This window comes from Callithrix jacchus, chromosome 11 (assembly GCF_049354715.1).
Source record: "Callithrix jacchus isolate 240 chromosome 11, calJac240_pri, whole genome shotgun sequence".
NCBI classification, from domain to species: domain Eukaryota; kingdom Metazoa; phylum Chordata; class Mammalia; order Primates; family Cebidae; genus Callithrix; species Callithrix jacchus.
This window is the reverse complement of record NC_133512.1, coordinates 15,406,788-15,432,022: the sequence shown is the minus strand read 5'-3', so window position 1 is coordinate 15,432,022 and position 25,235 is coordinate 15,406,788. Positions and strand designations below refer to the sequence as shown.

At 43.5% G+C, this 25,235-nt stretch overlaps 1 protein-coding gene across 1 annotated transcript in view; it reads left to right on the top strand.

The window, feature by feature from the left end:
• Nucleotides 1-25,235, top strand: part of PKD1L1 (polycystin 1 like 1, transient receptor potential channel interacting) — a 180,849-nt gene that overhangs the window by 77,791 nt on the left and 77,823 nt on the right. The window contains exons 19-28 of the mRNA XM_035253357.3: nucleotides 599-967; nucleotides 1,989-2,048; nucleotides 4,598-4,774; nucleotides 5,868-5,945; nucleotides 8,379-8,521; nucleotides 9,808-9,928; nucleotides 12,219-12,330; nucleotides 17,754-17,949; nucleotides 18,781-18,837; nucleotides 23,754-23,966. Coding sequence (XP_035109248.3) covers nucleotides 599-967; nucleotides 1,989-2,048; nucleotides 4,598-4,774; nucleotides 5,868-5,945; nucleotides 8,379-8,521; nucleotides 9,808-9,928; nucleotides 12,219-12,330; nucleotides 17,754-17,949; nucleotides 18,781-18,837; nucleotides 23,754-23,966 — 1,526 coding nt within the window. The remainder of the gene's footprint in view (nucleotides 1-598; nucleotides 968-1,988; nucleotides 2,049-4,597; nucleotides 4,775-5,867; nucleotides 5,946-8,378; nucleotides 8,522-9,807; nucleotides 9,929-12,218; nucleotides 12,331-17,753; nucleotides 17,950-18,780; nucleotides 18,838-23,753; nucleotides 23,967-25,235) is intronic.

Below are 25,235 nucleotides of genomic sequence, written 5' to 3'. Positions count from 1 at the left end.
GAGAGAGGGAGCGAAGTGGCAGGGCAGATGCCACGCTCCCTTAAATCTCCTACGAACTCAGAGCAAGAGCTCACTCATTACAGCAAGGAGGGCACTAAGTAGTCATTGGTGAGGGATCCACCCCCATGACCTAAACACCTCCCACCAGATTCCCCTCCAACACTGGGGATTATATTTCAACATGAGACTTGGAGGGGCAAAACATCCAAACCATATCACTTACTGACGGACAAGGGAGTGGGGATCAAGAGAAACCCTATGCAACCCAAGTTGTTTCTAGAACAACTGTGAATAAGCCAAGCCTGGGAATACATAGGATTCAGCAGACCCCACCCCCTGACTTGGGAGAGCAAATGCCAGGTGCAATCGCTGTGAATCCTGCCTTCTACTTCCATATGTGTGTTTCCTGCTGTTGGCCAACACACCAACACAGAACACGCCAACACCACACTCTGGCCTGAATCTCCTAAGTGTAGGTTTTCAAATTCACAACAGATTTGTTGAAAACAGAGCATCCTTTTATAGTCTGTACTCTTTTTAAAGCAAATGTTTTATATTTTTGCTACAAAATTCTAACACTGCCAAATGTTTGCTTAAGTTCCCTTCTGCAGAGTAGTGGGTCTGCTGGGCTCACTGGGACTCGGTGCCGTTTCAATATCATCACAGTCAAACCTGCTGTCCACTGAGCCCGGCACAGCAGATCCTGATGCCACGACCACACCATTCTCACGGGAACCTTCACCCATGCCCCTTGGCCAGCCTGCCCCTTCAGCCCCAAGGGGACCCTCCACAGAGCCCATGACTGGAGTTTACTGGATTCCTGCTGTGGGGGACTCTGCAGTCCTGGGGGAGGCTCCAGAGGAAGGTTCACTAGACCCAGAGCCGGGGCCACAGAGCAAGGGATCCCTGATGACTGACCCCTCGGAGAGAAGTCAGCCCACCCACAGCCCTGATCCTCACCTCTCTGGTAAGTGCCACTGTTCCTGCATGTCCTTCCCCTTGTCTGGGCACCAAAGTTACCTTTGGAAGCAGCAAATCTGGTGGTAAGGTGTGAGATCACATCAACATGGGCCTTTAAGTCAGACAGTGCCAGGTCCACACCTACCACTTGCTGACTGTGTGGAGTTTCGGATTCCTCATCTCTGGCCTGGGAAAATGACAAACCCACGGCAGGTTCTGAGGCTGCAGGGAGGTCAATGAGGTCCCATGTGTGCAGTGTCCGTGCTACAGTAGCCATTTGTTCCACTCCGGCTTCTTCGTCCTTCTCCCCCACCCTGGCATCAACTGCTTCACTTTATCCTTGGGTTTCAGGTGGACAGAAACCATTCTGGTACATAAAAGAGTGGGGAGAAAAGGTAATGGTGAGAAAAGCTCTGGCCTGGCACCTGTCTCTCTGTCACTGTCCCCAGCTGGTGACCCCGTTTGATTTTGCTGCTTACTCTTGGGCAGTGGTGCTCTCATGGCCTGCACGCTCTTGTCCATGCCACTGAGCTTCTGGCCTCCCAGACGTGGCTTGTCTGGCTGGAGAGACAGCTGTGAGCTCCTTAGCTTCTGGGAGAGGAGGGCTGAGGGGACAGGAAGTGACATTTGCAGCAGGACATTCTTATGTCCATTTCTCTCCTTTTAAAAGAAAAGAGCAAGACGTCTTCTCCAAAAGGACAGTAAAAGACTTGCTGGAAGAGAGGGTGGGATGCTGGGTGTGGAGGCAGAAAGGCACATGTGAGCCTCAGCCCCGACTTATTCACTGAGTTATTCTTAGAAACCGCACACTGACTGGAGCTCCAGCTCCTTCTCCTGGGGCCCTGGGGCTCAGCCAGCTGTCAGGAGGAGGGGAGACACGACCACTGAGGGTATTTTGTAATTCACAGAGGAATGTATGGAGTCTAGAAAAAGACCAAGGACAATGTGACCCATCAGGAGAGTTGCTATTAATTTCAGGAGATTCTGTGATTTTAAAGGAAACATTATGATTTTGTCTTTTCATGTAGATTTTGAAGCCTATTACAGCGATATTCAAGAAGCAATACCATCAGAAGGAAGACAGCCAGGTGACTGTGCTTCTATGCCCGCTGCCTCTCTCCTCTCAGCTCTCCTCCACAGCCTTTCTGCAATCTGAACTTCCCACTTTCTCCTTCACACGGCCACTGAGAGCTTCACAGAGTGACAGGGAAAAGTTGAAACTCTTACATGGCACAGTCTGAACCAAACCTTTATTTCTAGCTCCCCTCTTTCTGCCCTTCTGTCTCCCTATGCTCCAAAATCCTGAGAGTATCCCTAGGCCCAAGGGTGGGCATCCCAGCTTTTCCATGCCTTGGTCATGGAGTGTCATCTGCCAAAAATGCCTCCCTCCGCGTCCTTCCTAAGTCATCTGCTCAGCAAGCCTTCTTCAGGTCTGGCTTCCTTTCTCTCTGGGAAGTCTTCTTCAGGCTTGTCTTATAAGGACCAACCCCCTGCTACCCCAACCCACACACACACACACCAGCTCAGCTCAGTGTTTATTCCCTCCTCTGGGAAGCGGATGGCACCTGGCACTTAGTGACTTTTTCAGTGTCTGTGCTTCTGTGTCTTCTGCTCTGAGCTCTTCCAGAAAAACTTCCATGGCCAGCTTATGCTATGTGCCAGAATAGATCACAGTCCCTGGCACATTGGCACTTAGTGAGTACATTGTAGAATGAACTGATGATCAGTGAATGACTTATTCAGCTATTGAATGAACAGATGGATGATCAGTGAGTGACTGATTTATCTGTCTAGGGAAGAGATGGATGTCTAGTGAATGATTTATCTGTCAAATGAGTAGGTAAATGATTTATTTGTTAAATGAATGGATAAATGGCTGATGAGTGAATGATTTACCTATCAAAGGAATAATGGATGATGAATGAACGATTTGATTTGGGGCAGTGTTTCCTACAACAGTGCTCCTCAGCTGCCTCCAACTCCTCGGCTTCTCCAGCCCGTCCCACATTGTTTTCTGTGTGTTATGCTGTTCTTGGATGAGATGGTCAGTCAGGTGCAGCCACAGGGGAGAGAAAAACAAAGAAAATACTCCCAGGTCCTAGAGACAAGAGGCATGGCAGGCCACACCGGGCCACGTGGGGAAGCCGCAGGGAGGTCAGGAGGCAGCAGAGAGGAGCAAGGGGAGCACTTAGGCCAAGGTCTTTCTTGGGGTTTCCATGGAAAGGAAAGGCAAGGCCAAGGCAGGGCTGGGTGAATAGTTTAGAATCGGCTAGTTTAATTTCAGCAGATGCTGGGCCTAAGGGTGGTCTCTAGTTGCCCAGGATAATTTGTCAGAGGTGGTTCTGGATTTGTCAGTTTGCAAATCAAAGACACAGTGCAGGCGGGGCCTTTTGTGGTCTCTAAGAGTTGGCTATCCCCGACCCCAGGAGAAGCCGTCCGAGCACTCTCTCCTTAGCCAGAAGACTTCTGTTTTACTTTGTTTTTCAGTATCAAAACATCATACATTTAAAACATTTAAAAGTCTTTATAATACACACGCACATCCGTTGTAGAGGCTCACATTCACACTCACAGTAGCTGCTTAATACGACTGAATGAATGAAAAATAGATCTGCCTTTGTACTGCATTTACAAAGTTATTCTTCCTTATAGGAGTAATTCTGACCTCTCAACATCTGTGTTTATAACTGTATCTTGCTTTGGTGACCTTGGTTTCAAGTTTTAAAGAACCTCCTTAGCCTAAATGAAGGGCAGCGGCTTCTTCTTGCCTAGACCATGCAGTAGCCCTTCCTCCGCCCTGGCTTCTTCTCTGCTTGCTGCCTGCAGTCATCTCACCACAGTCCAGCTGAAGGACTCTTTTCACCACAAACCAGGCTGTTGTCACTCTCCTGACAGGTCCCCCCAGTGGCTTCTCAGGGCACTTGGGACACAAGCCCATGTCTGTGCGCCAAGCATGATGTGGCTCCTGGCAATGACTCCAGCCACACTTTTCCTCCTCCTGCCCTTTCTTCCTTCCTTCCTCCAACCACCAGGGAAGATCGTTCCCATGGCATTTTGGTTTTACTCAACCTGGAAGCTCCTTCCTTCAGACCTTCAAAGAGCTCCTTCCAGTCTTGGTCTTCAGAGAGGACCCCCCCTGACCTCCCTCTCAAAAGGACTCCCTTTCCCCACCGCTCTCTCTTCCTCTGCAAGTCTGCTTTGCTTTCCTTCATTACCTGACTTGGTACTATTTATTTATGTGTTTTTCTCATTTATTTTTCTGACCGCCTCACTATTAAACTCCAGATAGCAAGGACACCATTGATCTGGTTCATGCTATGTCCCCTGTTCCTAGACTAGTACCTGGACTTTGTAGACCATAATAAATCTTGTGGAAGGAAGGAAAGAAGGAAGGGAGGGAGGGAGAGAGGAAGGGAGGGAAGGAGAGAGGGAAGGAGGGAGGGAGGGAAGATGCCATTGGACCACTAATTATATGATAACAAAGTATATCTCTTGACTATGTTTAGCTGCTGAAGACATTATATTAGATATGGGGTGTCCAGTAATAGTACACATAATGTCAGCATTGAATCACTAATGCTTTGAGGTCATTATGACTGTTTTTGTTAATATCTATTGGCTTGGTTTATCTTCCCAGCAAATGACACCAGCTTTCCAGGATCAGGACCTAGCCTGAGTGCCAAGGAGAGCCCTGGAGATGGGGATAACCTGATGGACCCCTCCCTGTCTGCGGGCAGAGCCAAGCCCGTCCTCATGATTGACTGGCCCAAGGCCCTGCTGGGAAGAGCAGTTTTCCAAGGCTATTCAACCTCAGGTGTGGATGCCCTCTTTCTACCCTGTAATTGCAGTGATTCTGAAGCTTTCAGATCTCAGCCCTCAATTTCTTCTGAACTTTTCATTTTACTAGATAAGTATTTAGAACTGTGTACCTGTTCTACTTGTGCTTGTTCCTCTATGGACTGTGGCCTAGGCTCTTCTACCAAAAGTCAAGTTAGCATCTGTTGCTACCAGGAGCTCCCTGTGTGCACACCAAAGGGGAAGAGTGGCGCCTCCAACTGATGCACGTTGTGTGCGCAAACACCTTGGTGTGCACAGCCTTTCTGTGACAGACTTTTGTAGGGCAGACGGAATTTGCATGAATTGATCAAAATGAAGCTGCTCCTGAAGAGCAATTGAATTTCTAATAGATTTTCCCAGCCCAGACATGCTGCTTTTGCTCAATTTGTGGGATTGCCACCTTTCTTAGGAATACGTGTGATGTGTCATCCCTATAAACCTCTTGGGGAGGATCTGGATTTCACACTATTTTTAGATAATTTCCCCTTTACCCTTCCTTTAAAGCATTTCAGGAAGTACTATTGTAAAATTGTGGTTTTAGAAACTGTCCGTGTTTTGTATTTGGCATCTTTCCTTTCTTCAGGGTAAGTAGTGTGGGGTCAGCCCCTCCCTGCTAAGGAAGTAATCCAGTCACCATGGTCAGCAGTTACACCCAGATTAAAAATTGTCCATGACCAGTATTTTGCAGACTTAAAAATAGCTTTGAAATTCCTTAATCATACTTCATAGTATGATTTATAAAATTGCCAAATTAAAGATGAACATAATTATAAACAAGCAAAATAAGATCTTACCAGAATTCTCTTATTGCTTGGGACATTAGTGTCATTTCTGAGCCAGGGATGGATGGAACATCCTCAGTATTGCTTCTGCTGGGCAGGAGAGGCTCTTTATAGAAGGCGGTAACCAACAAACTAACAGCCTTTCCAAGCATGAGTGGCATAGTTCGCTAGCACCTATGTTACCTTCACCTCTGAGGGAAGAGTGGAGCCCATTCCCAAGGACACCATCTGACCTCTGTCTCTGAGTCCACTGACTGTCATTTCCATGCAGCCACGTCTTTCCTGCAGGTATTACAGAACAGACGTTGACAATCAAGCCATACTCTCTGAGCAGTGGAGAGACATACGTCCTGCAAGTGTCTGTGGGTATGTTACATTGTCAGTAGGATTTATGAGAGGATGGGAAGGAGGCCTGCTGTGTCTCTGTGAGTTTACTCTTCCTGAGGAATTGGGTGTAGGTCTACTTCAGGGTAAAGGCTGAACAAGCAGTTGCCTTTTTAAAAAGTTGCATATAAATCTTATTAATGCTAGACAACTGGACAAGTTGATTCCTTCCCTGCAAATCTGTCCATAATCTCTCTCCGTCTCTCTATTTAAACCCCAGAAAGGTGTTAATGCTTGTCTTGTGCCGCTGATGTTCATTGAAATTCACTCACAGGCCTCCCTTCCCCTTGCTCTGCATTCCTCCTTGCATTTCCATGCCTCTCTCAATCTGAGATCATCATTTCGGAGAACTTCTAGACATTTCCCCCCATTTCTAGAGGTTTTCATTCCATACAAGAAGCACAGCGGACTCAACATTTTTTTTTTGAGACCGAGTCTCACTGTGTTGCCCAGATGCGATCGATCTCAGCTCACTGCACTGTCCACCTCCGAGGTTCAAGCACTTTTCCTGCCTCAGCCTCCTGAGTACCTGGGATTACAGGCACCTGCCACCACACCCAGCTAATTTTTTGTATTTTTAGTAGAGACAGGGTTTCACCATGTTGGCTAGGCTGGTCGACTCCTGACCTCAGGTGATCTGTCCATCTGTCCATCTGTCCATCTTGGCCTCCCAAAGTGCTGAAATTATAGCCATAAGCCATCACACCCGGCCAACAATTTTTATTTACAGGTAGGTATGGTTCAAGGTCCACAGTTTTGCATTAATCGAAACCCACCAGAAATTTACACACTTGCATTCTGTGTGAACTCTTGTGCCATGCAAGTGGGAAACACGAGGTTCACTTTCTCCTGAGAACTGGCTGGGCTGAGCTCAATGAGCTCCCTCAGGGTCATCTTGATTCTCACAGTTTCTATAAACATCAGCCTGCCCTTTCCACATTTAGCATTTAACAACTAGCCCTGGGTCTCTGCTTTGGGTTCAAGATGGGCAGCTTTTGCTTTTGTTTCAACAAATACATTTTGCTGGACCTCTTTCTTTTGCCTCTGAAATTTGCCCAGTGGCAAGTGTAAAGACAGCTCTCTTAGCTGGGTCATATTCCTTAGTGCTACAGGAGACACCTGAGAGCCTTTCCATGGCCCTGGGCCTGGTCAGTGTCCTTTGCTGGCTGGCTGCCAGGTGGTGCAGTCAGGCTCCGGGTCTCCTGTTGGCCTCCTCTCCCTTGGTCTTGCACACCCTCGCTGACTGCTGCCTTCTCTTCCCATGCTCTTCAGATCACACCAGGCCCCCACATGACTCTAAGTCTTTCCCTGTGGTTATTTTGGCTGGAATGCCCATTCTTTTCCCTACGTCCCTTCCTAAGCCCAGTATAAGACTGATACCCCAACACTGCTCGCTCAAATGTGTCTTCCTTTATGGAGATTTCCCTGGTCAGCCAGACAGAATTCATCACCCTTTTCTCTTAGATTTTGCTTTCATTATGAGATCTGTCTTCCGTGGTTGTTGTGACTGTTAAGTAGGATAATACAGGAACAGTGTCTAGCAGGGCACCTGGTGTGTAGCAGAGGCTGATGGTACCTGCTGTTATGATGAGGATGATGACCATCAATGTTTTAAACCATTTGACATGTAAATTTCATTTCTACAATCCATCTCAAGAAAAATACATTAAACATTAAAAAACCATGTGTATGAGAATAATCATTATGGGGTGATCAATAATAGCAGAAAATAGAAAATAAACAAAATGTTTAATTGTTGGGGATAATAGTTATGCATATTAGGGTATATCTATTCCATGGAATCTTGTGCAGCCATTTACAACAGTGATTTTGGATGCTATATGTCAACATGGAAAATAGTTACAATATTAATATAGTTAATAAAATAAATATAAAACTGTATCAGTGCTATATATTCAACTAAGCTGTACTTATGTGTGTATATGTCTGAGGTTTTGAGGGAATCCAGGGTAATGGAGAAAGTTCGCTTTGCTGGGTGATGAGTCTGTTAGCATCATCTCCCCCTTAGGCTGCGGTTTCTGTCTGGGTGGTTGCCAAGTGACTCCCAGGTAGGGAGTCACTTTTGTCTCTCCAGAGCCTAGGATAGTACCTGCCCCACCCAGTGAGTGTTTGTTGTATTATTGAATGCCATAGGCACTGGTTCTCAAACCCCAGCACTTCAGAATTTCCTAAGGGTATGTGAAAATTATCAGTGAGTCTCACTTTCTGAGTCAGCAGGTCTGGGTGGGGTTCAAGAATCTGCATTTCTGACAAATTCTTAGGGGAGGCTGAGGCTGCTGGTTTGGGGACCCTACTTTCAGAACCCCTGCTATAAGGTTTATCTATAAAAAATTAATCCTACGCTGCTGTAATTCTCTATCATGGGTGAAACCCCTGCTTCATCTTTCTCTTTAGCTTCAAAGCTTGGCTTACTGGGTAAAGCTCAGCTGTACTTGACAGTCAACCCGGCTCCACAGGACATGGCCTGCCAGGTGCAGCCCCACCATGGTCTGGAGGCACACACCATCTTCAGTGTTTTCTGCATGTCAGGAAAACCGGTATGTGGACAACCCCATGTCTGTCCTGAGAGACCCAAGACAGTGGCACCTGGCAGTCACAGCAGTCATGGGTGCTGTAGGAATGGACAGTGATGTCCTTCCCACCTGTGAAGGAATTGGGCCTATAGTTGAATGTTGGAAAGTTGGTTAGGCATAAATGGGCTTCAAGGTTCAGAATTTCACAGAGACAAGGGCCTGCTCACCAGGAAACATAGCAGGGCATCCACTGCTCCACAGCCTGGTTAGAGCAGGGGCCTCTGTTAATGCTGCCCCTGAGAAGAAGGCAGGCATGTGACCCAAGTGAGGAGCCTGGCCCTTTCCCTCCCAGGGCGCATCTCTAACACGGACTTACCCTCACTCTTCATCTGGGCCATGGAGAAGACCATTGTGCTTTTGTTGCCTAGGGTCTTGTGAGAGTGAAATGAGAGGATGGATTTAAAAAGATGAAAGCCGATCAGCCTGGCCAACATGGTGAAACCCTGTCTCTACTAAATTTTGTAAAAATACAAAAATAAAAACCCCGGCTCTACTAAATTTTGTAAAAATACAAAAATTAGCTGGGTGTGGTGGCAGGCACTTGTAATCTCAGCACTTGGGAGGTTGAGGCAGGAGAATCGCTTGAACTCAGGAAGTAGAGTTTGCAGAGAGCCGAGATTGCACCACTGCACTCCAGCCTGGGTGACAGAGTGAGACTCCACCTCTGCAAAAAAAAAGATGAATGCCTCAGGCAGGGCAGGACCCTGTGATATTGTGACCCTGGCACTGCCCTCTCCATCCTCTTAGCCAGGATGCTGGCCTCCCTGCCTTTCTGCCTGAGCCCTTTTCTAGGAAGCCCCACCCTTGTCCTCCAGTGGGGCCAGAACGTGGCCTTCACTTGAGGAACACCCACCGCTCCCTCGTGCTCCTCTTGCTGTGTGGTGCCCAGTGGTGGGAAAGCCAAGGGGCAGCCAGGACCGTTCACCGTGAGGAGGCCATGACAGTCTGATTTGTGACTATGGAGAGGTTCCTGGGCAAGGAGAAGACACAGACCCCAGAGGAATCTTGGGGTTGTCCAAGAAGCCCTTTGGCCTCGGGGAACAGAGAGCACTGCAGGGCGAAGGGAGATCTGTCATGTGGACTGTGCAAGGGGGAATGCTGCTTACCTGTCACTTACCCTCTTCCTGGCTCTAAAGAACGTGCTTGGGTGCAGTGAAGGCTGCAGGTGTGTGTGTGTGTGTGTGTATTGGGATGTCATTCACAGTGTGTTCATTTATACTGTGTTTTGCTCCCCATGGACTGGATCATAGGACTTCCAGTACGAATTTAGTTACCAGATAGGAAACACCTCCAAACACACATTGTACCGTGGGAGAGACGCCCAGTATTATTTTGTGTTGCCAGCTGGTGAGCACTTGGACAATTACAAAGGTAAGCCATGGTGCCAGCTGGGGTCACTAGCTGTGCTGACCTAGAATTCTAAACTTCGTTTCCTGGTTTTCAAAAACTAAAAATCATTTAAATTGCGTTTGGAAAATAAAAGTATTTATTCACCTTGATCAGATTAATGCTTTTCAGTTTAGGTTGGTTATCTACCTTTTAGTGCAGAAAGAACATTAGTAATATCAGCAAATTAAATCAGTTTTTCACATCTTAAATTTTAACTGAAATATACTGCAAATGATAAAATGCCAGAGAATGTTTTTTTGCATATAAATTAAATATTTAAAATCAGGACATTTCTTATTTATGAATGAAATATGTTATATCTGGTGAATCTTGCATTTGTTATGGGTGACATCAAATCAAGGTAGTCCCCTAAGGAACAAGATGTGAGGTAGATGAATGTTGAGGAATATAGCATGTTGGTAATGTAACCTCACCACAAAATGGATCCCACAGTGTTGACAGCTTTCTGCTCTCACCCTGTTCCTGAGGTTATGGTCACTCTAAACCAGTCCCTTGGAACTGGTTTCAGCTGAGCATAAGAGACATGCAGCCATTTAGGAAGGTATCTTGACATGCACAACCCCAGGTTGGTTAAATAAAAATCTCGCTGGTGGTGACTTTTAAGTTTCTGTTTTACTTTTTAAACATCTGGAGCATTCTAATGTGCAGGCAAGGTTGAAAGTCACTGATCTAGAAGTTTCTTTGATTTGGGTTGGTAAGATTATTAAAGCCTGAAGTCTGAACCAGTTCATTCACCTGATTTATTTAAGTTTCACCTCTCCTTTAAGCCAAACTGAAATGCCTTCTTCATGAAACCTTGCCTGTCACCTCCAGTTAGAGACATTTGCACCTTCTTCTAGATACAAGTCAGTTGTATTGAGCAACAGTTCTGAGCAGGGCATTTTGAGATCTTCATAATCATGCTCTGCTTTGTATCACAGTGACTTGTACTCCCTTTGTTCTTGAGTTTTCTTGAAGTCAAGCTGCACAGAGGGTTATGTGAGACTGAGGCTGGGCAAATGTCCCAATAGAAGAACCCTGAGCCACGGCCTCAGCTCTGTGTTGGAAGTAAAGATTTCTTAACATAAATTTACAGACCAAATTTAGGTCACAGTCCCAGAGCAGTGTCAGGATTAGTGATGTTACAAAAATCGTTCACAAGCATGATATTTGTTTATAATTGTCAGTATCAGTACAACCAATTCCTATGAATACCTGAACTCAAGATTTATAAGAGGGCAAACATAAGCAAAATAAATACAATATACTTAATACATGCAAATTTTAGGTCACAGTCCCAGAGCAGTGTCAGGGTTAGTGATGTTACAAAAATCATTCACATTCATGGCATTTGTTTGTAATCATTAGTATCAGTACAATCAATTCCTATGAATACCTGAACTCAGGATTTATAAGGAAGAAAACGTATGCAAAATAAATACAATATAGTAAAAATTTAATACGTACCTTTTCTTGTCCCATCTTTTGCATGAGTAAGTATGGCAGACTCAGCTTGTCCAAGTAAACGGAGTCTTGCCTAAAAACTGCCCCTTCGCTTGGATTTTCTGTCCATGCATAGCACCAACCTTATCTGTTAAGAGTATTTGTTAAAATTACTGCCCCCAGGGCCCACCTAATATCTACTGACTCAGAATCATGGGGAGAAGATGGAACCCAGAATTTTCCTGTAGACAAGATTCCTGGTGATTGGGCTGCAAGTATCCATAGACCATATCTTGAGAAGCACTAATCTCCAAAATTAAACCCCAGTCCTTGACATTGGGTTTCAGGTTGGAAATGTTGTCATGAAGATACATAGGGCACACCTGGGCATCGATCTTTCTGTGTGTTTCCCATGATGGTACCTGTGGCCCTCACCATCTGGCCATCACCTGCACCCTGAGCCTGATCTTCAGGTCTCCTCACCACAGCCCTGCACCCCTGTTACATGAAGGAATTCCTGGGTCCAACAAGCAGGTCTTAGGTCTTTTAATGAAAGAGTCCCCTCTGTCAGAATTCTTCTTCACCGTTTTTCTAGGCCTGTTAAGTTTCTATTTATCATTTAGGAACTGGTCAAAATATAACCCCAAGCCTTGACAGTCCATTGCAGAGTTTGTATTTCACTCCTTGGGATCCCTGTGGCCTAGAGCCTGGCCCCCTTTTCATCACTTGTCACAGTTTTAGTCATCCAGGAGATGCTGTCTGCGTGTGAAGAAGCATCTCTGTAACCCACACGTCCAAGATGACCCTCTTCTGACGTGTTCCCTCACAGTCATGGTTTCCACTGAAATCACAGATGGCGAAGGCTCCAAGGTCCAGCCGTGCACTGTGGTGGTGACTGTGCTGCCCCGCTACCATGGAAATGACTGTCTGGGCGAGGACCTGTGAGTAACACAATGCCACACAGACATCCTAGACATTGTTTGTATTTCCTCCAGAGTTGGCTCTCCCTCCGTTGTTAACAGCTGTCAAAAACATGTCAGAAACTCATCTTCTCAAGATGGAGCAAAGAAAAAAGTCCCGGTGCTATCACTGCAGTCCTGCTAACTCATATTTGCAGGTCCTTCAGAGCCTATAAAGCCACTTTCTTCTTTTTTTTTTTGAGACAGAGTCTCACTCTGTCGCCCAGGCTGGAGTGCAGGGGTGCAATCTTGGCTCACAGCAACCTCCGCCTCCCAGGTTCAAGCGATTCTCTTGCCTCAGTCCCCTGAGTAGCTGGGATTACAGGCATGCACCACCACAACTGGCTAATTTTTGTATTTTTAGTAGAGATGGGGTTTCACCATGTTGGTCAGACTAGTCTCAAACTCCTGACCTCGTGATCCACCCACTTCAGCCTTCCAAAGTGCTGGGTTACAGACGTGAGCCACTACACTCGACCTCATTTTCTTCTTTTTTAAAAACAACTTTTTAAGATACCATTTACATTCCATCTAGTCCATCCATTTAAAATATGCAGTTCCTAGGTTTTAATAATTTATTGAATTATGCAACCTTCTCCACTAGCTAGTTTTAGACAATTTTCATCTTCCCATGAAAACCTTGACTTATTAGCAGTGACTCCCTTTACCCGCCACCCAGCTTCCTCCTACCTGCCTCAGACAACCACAGATCTATTTCATAACTACAGGTTTGCTGATTCTGAAAATTTCATATAAATGAGATGATACAGCACATGATCTTAAATGTCTTTTTTCACTTAGCATATGAATGTTTTTGAGTTTCATCTATGTAGTAAAATATATCAGTACTTCATTCTTTTTTATTGCTGTATAATATTTTATGATATGAACATACTGTATTTTGTTTATTCATTAGTCAATGAACATGTGGGTTGTTTTCACTTTTTGGCTATAATGAATCACACTGCTATAAACATTTATGTGCAAGTTTTTATGCAAGTGCGTGATTTCGTTTTCTTGGGTAGGTAACTAGGAGTGGAATTACTGTGTCATATGGTAACTACCAAACTGTTTTCCATAGGGGCTGTACCATTTTATATTCCCACTAGTTATGTGTGAGGGTTCCAGTTTCTTAATGTCCTAACCAACACTGGTTATTGTCTTTTGGTTCATAGCTGTTCTGGTTAGTATGAAGTGGTATCTCATTGAGGTTTGGATTTGTGTTTCTCTAGTGATTGATGAGGTTGAGCATCTTTTCATGTGCTTTGTATATTTTCCTTAAAGAAATGTCTACTTACTTCTTTACCCATTTTTGCATAGGTTATCTGCATTTTTATTATTGATAACCTAATTAAAAGGTTTATTTCTTAATTCCCAATTCTATTCCATTAGTCTAAATGTCTCTCCTCATACCAGTACTATGCTGTCTTGATTATTACAGTTTTGTAGTAAATTTAGAAACTGAAAAGCCTGAACCCACTAACTTTGTTCTTCTTTTTACAAGGTTGGCTATTTCAGGTCTCTCATATTTCTGTATGAGTTTTAGAATCAGCCTGTCAATTTTCTGTAAAAACAAGCAGCACAAGCATGGCATGATGGCTCTGGTGCTGCCCAGCCTCTCCAGCCTTGCTCTGGCTTGGGCAGGCTAGGGCTCCAGACACCTGCTGAAGGGGATAGAAGAACACAACAAAACCCAGCCGGGATTTTCCTAGGGATTTGTTAAGTCCGTACACCAGTGTGGGGAGGATCCTGTATCCTGTAACCCTGCTGAATTTGTTAGTGTTAATAGTTTTTTACCGAATTTCTTGACATTTTTCTCTATGTAAGATCATGTCAGCTGTCACTAGAAATAGCTTTGCTTCTTTTTTTCTAATCTGGATGCCTTCTATTTCTTTTCCTTGCCTAATTCTCCTGACTAGAACCACCAGTTTAGTGCTGAACAGAAATGGCAAACATGGAAATCCTGATCTTCTTCTCAGTTTTAAGGAGGAAGCATTCAGTCTTTCACCACTTAGTATAACTATTAGCTAGAGGTCTTTCACAGACAATCGTTATCAGATTGAGTATGTTCTCATCCATTCCTAGTTTGTTGTATGTTTTATTATTAAAAAAAAAAGTATTGGATTTTGTTAAATGCGTTTCCTAGGTCTATGGAGATGATTATATGTTTTTTGTCCTTTAGTCTGTTAATTAGTTATGGTTAGGATGTGTGTGTCCTCTCTAAAATTCATGTTGAAACTTTAATGCAATAGTAGTAAGAGGTGGTACCTGTAGGAGGTGATTAGGCCATAAAGGTTTTGCTCTCATAAATGAAATCAGTAACCTTATCAAATGGCTGGAGGGAACTATATAGGCCCCCTTTTTTCGTTCTGTCCCTTCTGACATGTGAGGTCACAGCCTTCTTCCCCTCTGGAGGAGGCAGCAACAGGTGACACCTTGGAAGCAGAGAACAATCTCAATAGACACTGAACCTACTGGTGTCTTGATCTTAGACTTCCCATACTCCAAAACTGTGAAAATAGATGTCTGTTCTTTATATATTACCCAGTCTCAGGTATTTCATTATATTAGCACAAACAAACTAAGACACAAGTTATATAAAACCGATTGATTTTCAAATGCTGAATCACTCTTACAGTCTGGGAATAAGTTCCATTTGGTCATGATGTATAAGCCTTTTCCCACGTGCTGGATTTGGATTTGGTGTCTAGTACTTTATTGAGGATTTTCGTGTCTATTTCATAAGAGGTATTGGCCGGTATTTTTCTTTCTTTTCTTGTGTTGTCTTTGGTTTTGGTATCAAGATAATACTGGCCCCAATCAATTTGGAAGTATTTCTTGTTTCCGTTTTTGTTTGTTGGTTTGCTTGCTTTGAGACAAGTCTCCGTCTGTTGATTAGATTGGAGCACAGTGGCATGATCATAGCTCACTGCAGCCTCAACCTCCCAGGCTCATGCCATCTTTCCACCTCAACTTCCCAAGTAGTTGGGGCTACAGGTACATGCCACCATGCCCAGCTAGTTTTTAATTTTTTTGGAGACAATGTCTCATTATGTTGCCCAGGCTGTTCTCAAACTCCTGGGCTCAAGCAATCCTCCCACCTTGGCCTCCCAGAGTGCTGGGATGACAGGTGTGTGCTACCATACCTAGCTTCCCCTGCAGTCCTGTATTTGGAAGATTTTGCGAAGGATGGAAGTAATTCTTCTATCAACATTTACCAGCAAAGTTATCTGGGCCTGGCATTTTCCTTGTGGAAATTTTAAAATGATGAATTCAGCATCTTTACTATTCAGATTTCCTATTTCTTATTGAGTCAGTTTCAGTAGTTTGTTTTTTTCTAGGAATTTTCCATTTCATCTACATTCTCTAATTTTTTTGGCATACAATTGTATGCCAATTTATGGTGTTCTCTTATCATCCTTTTTATTTCTATATGGACAGTAGAGCTGTCAGTTTCATTCCTGATTTTAGTAATTTAAGTCTTCTCTTTTTCTCTCTCTTATTTTTGTCTGTCAGTCTAGCTAAAGATTTGTCCTTTTGTTGATGTTTTCAAAGAACCAGCTTTTGGCTTCACTTTTTGTTGTTGTTGTTGTTTATTCTCTGTTTCATTCATTTCTGCACTAATTTTTATTCTTTTTCCCCCCTTCTGCTTTCTCTGGTTTTGTTTGCTCTTTTTTGTTTGTTTGTTTCTGAAGGTGGAAAATTAGGTTATTGATTTGGCCCCTTCTTTATAGCCATTTATAGCTTTAAATTTCCCTCAAGCACTGACTTAGCTGCATCCAATATGTTTTGGAATGTTGGTGTTTTCATTCATTAATCTCAAAGCATTTTGCAATTCTCGTTGTAATATCTTCTTTGAACCATTGATTATAATATGTGGGAGTATGTTGTTTACTTTTTCACGTTTGTAAATTTTTCAAATTTCTTTTTGTCATTTATTTCTAATTACTTAATTCCTTTATGGTCAGAGGATATACTCTGTATAATGTACAGATGTACAGCTCTATAGAAATGACTTTATGCAATGGCTTTTTAAAGAAGTTAAGAAGAGAGAGAAAAGGAAAAATGTAATTCATGAACTTTATTGTTCAACATTTCTCTGAGTTGCTATTCATTTTCTCCTACTTTTTTCTTCCTGTTGTTTATAATCTCTATTGCTCTGTCTCCAAGTTTGCAGAGTCTTTCTTTTCTCAAATTTGCTTTTGAACACCTCTTTTGTTATAAGTATTATACATGTAACTTCAGAATTTCCATTTGGTTCTTCCTCTAACTTCTAAATTTATAGTTTCTATCTGTTCATTGTCTCTATTTGACTAATCATTGTTCTAACTTCTTTTGATTTTAAAAAATCTGGTTTCCTTTCATTCTTTGAGTCATGTTTATAATAGCTGTTTCAAAGTCCTTGCTAAATTCAACATTCGAGTCTCCTTATGGGCAGTTTCTATCGCCTGCTTATTTTTCTTATGTTTGGGTCACACTTAATGTTTCTTTGGATGTCTCATAATTTTTCATTGAAAACTGGACATTTTAGATAATAAATTGCAGCCATTCTGGTTATTGACCTTCCCCCTTTTCCTGGGCTAGTTGTCATTGTTTTTGTTTGTTTGGTCCTTTGTGTATATGTTTATTAGTTTGGGAAAGCAAATTCTGTAAAGTGTATTTCCCCTCATTGTGCAGCCAGTGATGTTTCTGCTGGGATGTATTTGTTCTTTTCGTCTTGAGCTTGGCTTCCTAGGGTCTTAGTACATAAATCACTTACTGGTCAAGGGTGAGCTTAAGCATATGTGTATACAGCCCCTGATGATGCATTTCTAATTGGTTAGAACATGACTTCTAATTAATTTACTTCTTGTAATGACCTACTATGGTGTGTCCACATGAAAATTTATATTTTATACACTTGGAAACTGAGACTCATTTATTCTCTTAAACAATACTTTTGAGCTCATACACCAAAGAAACTGCAGAGCGAGGGCTGGAACTGGCCTTTGACCGCATGCATAGGGCTCTTTTCACGATATTGTGTTGTCTCTTCAAGTGCAAGTAAGTATGCTGTTTATAAATAAGTAAATAAATACCCAATCATTGAAACCCAGAGTCATAAACTCCGGCCAGCTGTAGCTTGGTGGTATCTCTGTCTGGCTCTGGAATATATTTCTTTATTTACCATGGTGCTTCTATATTAGTATCTGGTTTCTTGTGCCTTTTTTAGTTCTTATAAAAGGAACTTTTGTAAAATTTCGAGTTTCTGCTGCACAGACCAATTCTCCTTTGTATCTTTCTCTTTCTGGCCTGACCTGTCCAATAAGTGTTTTTGCAACAGATCCCGTCCCATTCTTGGTAGGCAGGGTGAAAAGTGTTGCTGTGTGCTGGAACAGTAATGATAAGTCTTATGTTTCCTTCAGGTATAATTCCAGCCTGAAAAACCTGTCTACCCTCCAGCTGATGGGGAGTTACACAGAAATCAGGAACTACATCACTGTGATCACCAGAATCCTGAGTCGTTTGTCTAAGGAGGACAAAACTGCCTCCTGCCACCAATGGTCACAAACACAGGATGCATTAATTTCTTCAGTATGCAAATTAGCTTTTGTAGATCAGGTATGGCCCAGAGGAGGATGAGTTTAGTGTCTGTAAACCTTTATCAAGTGGCAGGGCTCATGACTGGCTGGCTCACTCACAAGTGGTCATGCTTATGAAACACAGGCAAGAAATGGGACCAAGAGGGCCAGCCAGCTCAGCTCCCATACGTGGCTGTGGTCTCTCTAGCCAGCTGATATGTATCACAAATGACTGCTGCTGGATTATAAAAAAGAGAATCACCAAGTCAGTCATTGTTATAGATAATTCTGCTAATGTTTAAGTAAAAATTATATAAAACAATCTGATTTTATCTTGTTAACAATGATTTCCTGGAGAGTTAAGTTCATGACTGTGTGCAGCTTCTGAAGAAATTACCATGTATTCAAATGTTATTGTCTTTGCTCACAGCATTTCTGCACCTGCTGTCTTATCATTGTCAATAGAGAATATTCATATCTACAAAGAATGTATCTTATTTCATTACAATTATAAGATACTTCACTGGATGTAATTTTTTTCTCCTTCTGTTATTCTTCCTGACCCCTTTTAAAAATTTTTGCTTCGCTCTGTGCCCTTTTTCCATCAGCCCTCGTGTCACTTCCCTGGTGGGGTGTGCTGAGGACGTGCAGGGGGCACACTGAGGAGAGATGCTGGAAGCAAACTGGAGAATGAAAACTGGAGACCACAGTCATGGTCTCTCCACAGAAGGTCCGGCCTCCAGTTGGTCTCTCGGCCAGAACGCAGGGCATGTGCTGTTTCTACATAGGCAAGCTGTAACTTTAACCCAGACAAGCTAATTTTCCTCTCCTTGTATTTTCTTTTTGTTTTGTTGTTGCTTCTCCTGGTCAGGAAGAAATGACTGGTTCTGTTCTTATGTTGAGGGACCTTGTGAGCTTCTCTAGTAAGGTAAGTGCAATTTTTTCCCAAGAATCTTTTCCTGTTATTTTGTATAGTTTTGAAGGACGTGATCAGTTCTTGAAAAATATACTGTCCGGAATCATATTTTGACACTTAGGTTAGAAGTGTGATTTTTCCCTTAAGAATTCATCTGAATAGCAAAGCCCTTCTCAGAAATTTTGAACAAAGGAATTTAAAATCCCAAAGTAGAAATGGATGAGAACACACACTATCCATGCTGTGAATAGTTTTGGTGAGGGACTTGTTCTTTATTGGTAACACATGACATTGGGTTTTCCCTTCATCACACCTTCTTTTCTTCTTGAGTCCCTGGTGCACTTTCCTCTCCAATGGCTGATGCTCGCCCCTGCATTGCTCCTTGAGAGATGAGAAGAGCACGCGTCATTCTCTCATCTACCTCCTTTCTGTGAATCTAACTATGGCCATGCTCTGTCACCATAGAAGGAATCTCCAGCCCCAACATGGGCTCCTCCCTTGATTTGTGTGGGGCTCCCCTCCAGGCCCCCTCATTGCTCCTCATCTCAGTCTGAGTGACGGGTGCCCCAGCATTGGGCAGTGCCCAGTTTGTGTGGCTGCAGGCAGCACAGTCTTGCTCCTGCCCGCCTTGCCTTCTCCAGAGTTCGTCTCCTTTCATTTTCCACCCTTCGCTGCTGCTTCCATTTCTCTCTCTGCTGAGTGATCCCACAACACATGCTTAGAATCTCACTTATTTCTTTAAAAAGATCCCTCCAGTGAAATCAAACCCGCTTCCAGTTGCCACCTAACGTTTATGTTCTTCTCCAGGGCAAAGCATTTTAAAAGTGAGTTCGGAGCCTTCTGTGGGCTATCCTTGCTGCCTCTTGTGTATGTGTTTTTTCTAAGAGACAAGGTCTCACTGTGTTGTTCAGGCTGCCTCAAACTCCTGGACTCAACACATCCTCCCTGCCTTGGCCTTTCGAGTAGGTGGGTCCACAGGTGCGCATGACCACACCCAACTTCTCATGCATTTTAGACCTTCAAACTCTGGTTTCCATCTCCATCTTACACTGACACTGCTCCTGCCAAAGTCACAGCAGATCTCCATCTGGCCAATCCACTGAACACCCTCTGCTCCTCATTCTCTCCCTCCCGGGCACCTTCTGTGGGACTCACCCTGCTTTAGGGGACACACTCTTCTCTTGGCTTCATGACACAGTTTCTTGGTTGGCCTTGTTGACTGGCCCCTGTTGGCTCCTCCCATCTACAGCTACGTGGTCAGTGCTTCAGGGCTTTGTCTTGGGCCTCCTAGATTCTCTGTCCACACCTCCGCCCTGTGTGATCTCATCTACTCCTTCCCCTTTACACTCATCTGATAGGGACTCTACATCCTACACCTCCAACCCGAACCTGACTCAACGCTCCAGACGCACACGTATAACTACACGCTCTCATTTCCACATGGGCAGAAACTGCGCAGACCCGACATGAAAGAGTGTGCTCCTCCCCCGACCACTTCCAACCAAACCATGTAGTTCCTAGTACTTTCCCCAGCCAGGGACAGGGCAGCACCCATGCAGAATCTCATGTTAAAGCCCAGGTGTCACCAGAGTCCTTTTTTCCCATCATCCATTGACTTAGAATTAAGTCTTGTCTATTCTTCCTCAAACACACAGCTAGAATTTTCCTACCCCTCCTACCTCTACTGCCCCCACCTGAAACCAAGCAAATGTCAATTCTCATCCAGGCTGGCAGTTTCTCTCACTGTCCTGTCCTCCCTGCCTCCTCTCAGGCCACCTTAGAATACATGCTACACACAGCAGCCAAGGGTCAGTGAGTGCCACTCTCCTGTACAACACTCCCCATGGCTGCTCAGTGCCTGTGGAATAGAAACCAAACATCTTATGTGGTTGCAGCATCTGGCTCCTTCGCTCCTTCTGTCCTCTTCTCCTGGCTTTTCTCCCCCTTCCCAGCCACCCTCCAGGGGTACTGGCTTGTTCCTTTTCCTGCTATGCCCTCCCCTTGTCTTCTCAAATAGCTGACCTTTCATGGACTCTCAGCACAAATGCTACTTCCTTAGAGACATTGTCCTAGACACACACTCTGAAGTCATCCTCTCTTCCGTTATGCTCTGTCTCCTTCAATATTTTCACAACTGCAACTATCTCATTTGTTTCTTTATTGCTGCTCTTTCCTCGCTAGAATGTAAACTCCCTAATACCAGGGACCTTCCTTTCACCACAAAAATACCATAGGTGTGACACATGGTAGGAGCTCAGAAAAGACGGGGAATGGATACAGGAACAGTGGCTGGGTGGACCTGTCCTCCTTCCATCCCTCCTGCCTGAGTCTCCGCTCCTCATCTCGGGCCACTCCACTCCAACAACCTCCAGCCCAGGTGGGAGGGCACCATCATTCTCCTCTCTTCTGATGAGCTGTTTTAATAAACAACACATCTGGTCATGCCATCTGTTTGATCAGAACACTTGACGGCTCTCTAGTAGTTTGAGGACAAAATCCAATTGTTCTTTGTGTCATATGAGGACTTCACCCATTTCCACCTGACTCTCTGTACCTCATTACACACACAACCCAACGCAGGCAGATTCCCTGTGCGGGCATTCGGGATGCCCCTTCTGTCCTTCAGATGGTATGTTTTCCCATAACTGGAGCAGGTTACTTCTTCTCCTGGAAAAAATATTACTTTCTCCTCAAGGGTAGATTCAAATGCCACCTTCTTTGTGAGATCTTCACTAAGGTCTGAAGGCAGACTTCATTTATTTGGAGACAAATTTGTTTATGACTTTGTTTTACCACCTCAACACCTTTGATTTATAATTTCTTTTTGTACATCAGTCTTCCAGCTTTAGGCTACTTAGCCTCCTAAGGCACAAAGCGTATTAGTTAAAATAAAGTCAGTTGCTGTGACAGATAATCCTGAAATCCCAGAAGCTGAATACAACAGATGTTTTTTTCGTTTGCACACATTCCATAGCAGGTGTTCAGTGGGTGGTCTCCCTCATGGTAACTCAGGGACTCTGGCTCTGTCCATCTTAACACCTCCACTCTGTGGCTTTCTAAGTCAGGGGAATAGCGCATGGAGAAGGTATGCTGCCGGTCAGTCATGTGGCCCTCAGGTGCACACCTCGCTGCACTCACCTTCCTCTGGTGAGCATCACATGGCCTCACCTGCACTCGAGGGACCTGGGAAATGGAATTACTTCCCAGCGATGACCCTACATGAGGCTCTGGAGCGTGAATCTGATAGAGATCAAATCATTCCTCCCACTGTCCCTCTCACGTGCATCTCTGCACCCCAGGGTCTGCCACAATCCTTAGTTCAGAGTCGGAGAGAAAACTGAACATGATTATCCTCTTAAAGTGACCATCTCTAATATTTTTGGTCAAAAAAGTCGGTATTGTGAAAGTGGGCATCATATATTCTTTAAAGCACTTGTTTAATTGTAAAGACTATTCTTTCATTTTAAGTCCTAATATCTATGGTAAGCTACCTCATGTAAAGGGCCTTTAAGTAGTTTAAATGCATTTCCAGGCTAGTTTAACCTTACTGTTGGTGAAAGAACTAGATTTTAAAAGGTATACCTAAGCCATGAGATATCATTGTGATTAAATAAGCATGGCCAACAGAAAATAGAATCTCAATTCCATTTCGTGAACACACATTTATTTAGCACTGCTAGGAGCTGCTAAAGTACAAAGAAGAAAAATATTAGTTTGTGTCTTTTAAGCATTGAGGAATGAAGTCGCAAACAGATATGCTTCCACAAACATGCTTAGTTCTATGATTAGGAGAATGACAAAATTCTGCATACGCACCAGCAGTGGTGCAGCTGACTTTGCCTTGTGGACATTTGAGGTTGGTTTTAGAAGATACATAGTAAAGAATCATAGTTTTGTTAGTGTGATAATGGCATTGTGAGCATGGTTTCAGAAAGAATCCTTACCTATCAGCACTACACACTAAAGTGTTCATAGATAAAAGTAATATTTGAGATTTGCTTTCTGCTTTTAAATATTTGTTTGAAGTTGAGTAGAGAATAGAAGAAGAAGTATTCCAGTGAATAATTGTTAATGTTGGATGACAGGCATATTATACTACTGTACTATTCTCTCTACTTTTGTGTAAGGTTGAAAGGGGACTATATTAAGAATTCAGAAAAAGAGAGAGAAGTCTGGGCATGTCTGTAGTCCCAGCACTTGGGAAGCTGAGGTGGGAGAATCATGTAAGCCCAGGAGTTCAAGTCTGCAGTGAGCTATGCTTGTGTCACTGCAGCTCAGCCTGGGTGATAGAGTGAGATCCCATCTCTGAACAAAAAGAGAAAGAGGGAAAGAAGGAGAGAGACAGAGAGAGGAGAGGAGAGAAAAGGAAAGGTGAGGGGAGGGGAGGGGAGAAGAGAGGGGAGGAGAGGAGAAGAGAGAGAAGAGAGGAGAAGAGAAGAGAGGAGAAGAAAAGAAAAAAGAGAAAAATTTGGGGTTAGATTTTGCCAGTCCAAATGAGGGCACAGGTACTGCAGGTAGGGGAATCTGTAAGGCATCAAGAAAAAGCTTCAATTCTTTCGGAACAATAAAAGATTCAGCGTGGCTTCAGAATAGAATGCACTTAGGTAATGGGGAGGGAGAAGGCTGTGGGAGGAAGTGGGGGCCAATTTGTGAAGGATTTGCAAAGTGGTTGTTGGGGTTTAAACCACGTAACATCTTAGAGCATAGAGACCATTTATTTTCCTTTGGTCAAGAAGCTGAATATCAGAAAGCAACTTATTACTTAGGAAGTTGGCCACTGATCACCTATTAAGACCAAACCTGGACTTAAATCCAGTTCTCTCTGACCATAGTTCAGTCCTTTTAATTCCTTATAATAATAAAAGATGCACGTATATATGCATCGTACACCACGAAGCATTTTATTTACAGCTTTTCTCTTTTTGCAGCTAAGCTTTATGAGTGCAGTTCTCATCCTCAAGTACACCCGGGCGCTCCTTGCTCAAGGCCAGTTCTCCGGGCCGTTCATGGTTGACAAAGGAGTGAGGCTCAAGCTCATCGGTCTCATATCCAGAGTCTGGGAAGTCTCTGAGCAAGAAAACTCAAAGGATGAAGGCTATCTACGTGAGGAAGGAATTACGGTCATCTCACATTTATTGTTGGTAAATCACACTTTTTCTCCATCCATAAAATACTGGTTTCCTCTCCCAGGATGTTAACCTGTATTTGTAATTACTTCTCAAAACCAAAAACAGAAACCGTTTCTGAAGTACTGTGTGTATTTTTCTGGATGGAGTTTGGTATTTGGAGACTTTCATTTTGAATTTTAAGTATTTCATGGTAATATTGTAATATTTCCAGTGAAACCTTTCTTCTGTTTTATCCTTTTTTATGTTGGTAGATTTTCATTTGGGAAACTTGGGATGTTTGACTCAGAAACATTATTTCTCAGGATACTTCCTGCTTTCTGAGGAATGATGTAAAGTAATGCAAATGATTTATTGCATGCAGTAATTTTAAAAGTAGCCCTGCCGGCCAGGCACGGTGGCTCATGCCTGTAATCCCAGCACTTTCGGAGGCCGAGGCAGGCAGATCACAAAGTCAAGAGATCAAGACCATCCTGGCTAACATGGTGAAATCCTGTCTCTACTAAAAATACAAAAATTGACGAGATGTGGTGGTGCATGCTTGTAGTCTCAGCTACTCGAGAAGCTGAGGTGGAAGAATCACTTGAACCAGGAGATGGTGGTTACAGTGAGCCAAGATTGTGCCCCTGCACTCCAGCCTGCTGTCAGAGCCAGACTCTGTCTCAAAAAAAGAAGTAGCCCTGCTGACACATAACTGCTTTAAAAAGGCCAAAGTTTATTTCATTTATTTCTGCTCTGGTAACTTTGGGATTGTCTCTGAGATTTTTTACTTTTACTCTATGAAATGGCCAATGCTTTCAAGAAGCAGTAAGTGAATAGGCTCTGGCCTTCCTCTCCTGCCAATTAAGCATCCTCTCCAGTCCTGCTGGTTTATTTAACTGATGGCTACCGTAACATTTGGGAAATAAATAGTCTATCTGAACTTACTAATAATCATCATCATTACCCATGAGTGTTTAAGAACATTTGTTGCCTGCTTACCCAGCGCTGAGCCCGAAGGCCTGCACTCTTGCTTCCTGCCATGTCTCCATGTTTTAAAAATCATTATGGTATAAAAACTTCCTTTCGATGGTTTAAGAACTCCCAAGAAGCATATCAATTGTTGAAAAATGAATAACATGTCACAGAAAGATGTGTCAAAATAAAATGCCATTTATACCCTTTTATCAAAATCTTTGATCAGGCAAATGAATCCAATCTAACTTGCAATGGGCTATCTTTTTAACTTTTTCCCCCTCTCCCTTGGTCTGGATTCAAGATGGTTTGCTCATTTGTGTTACAAAC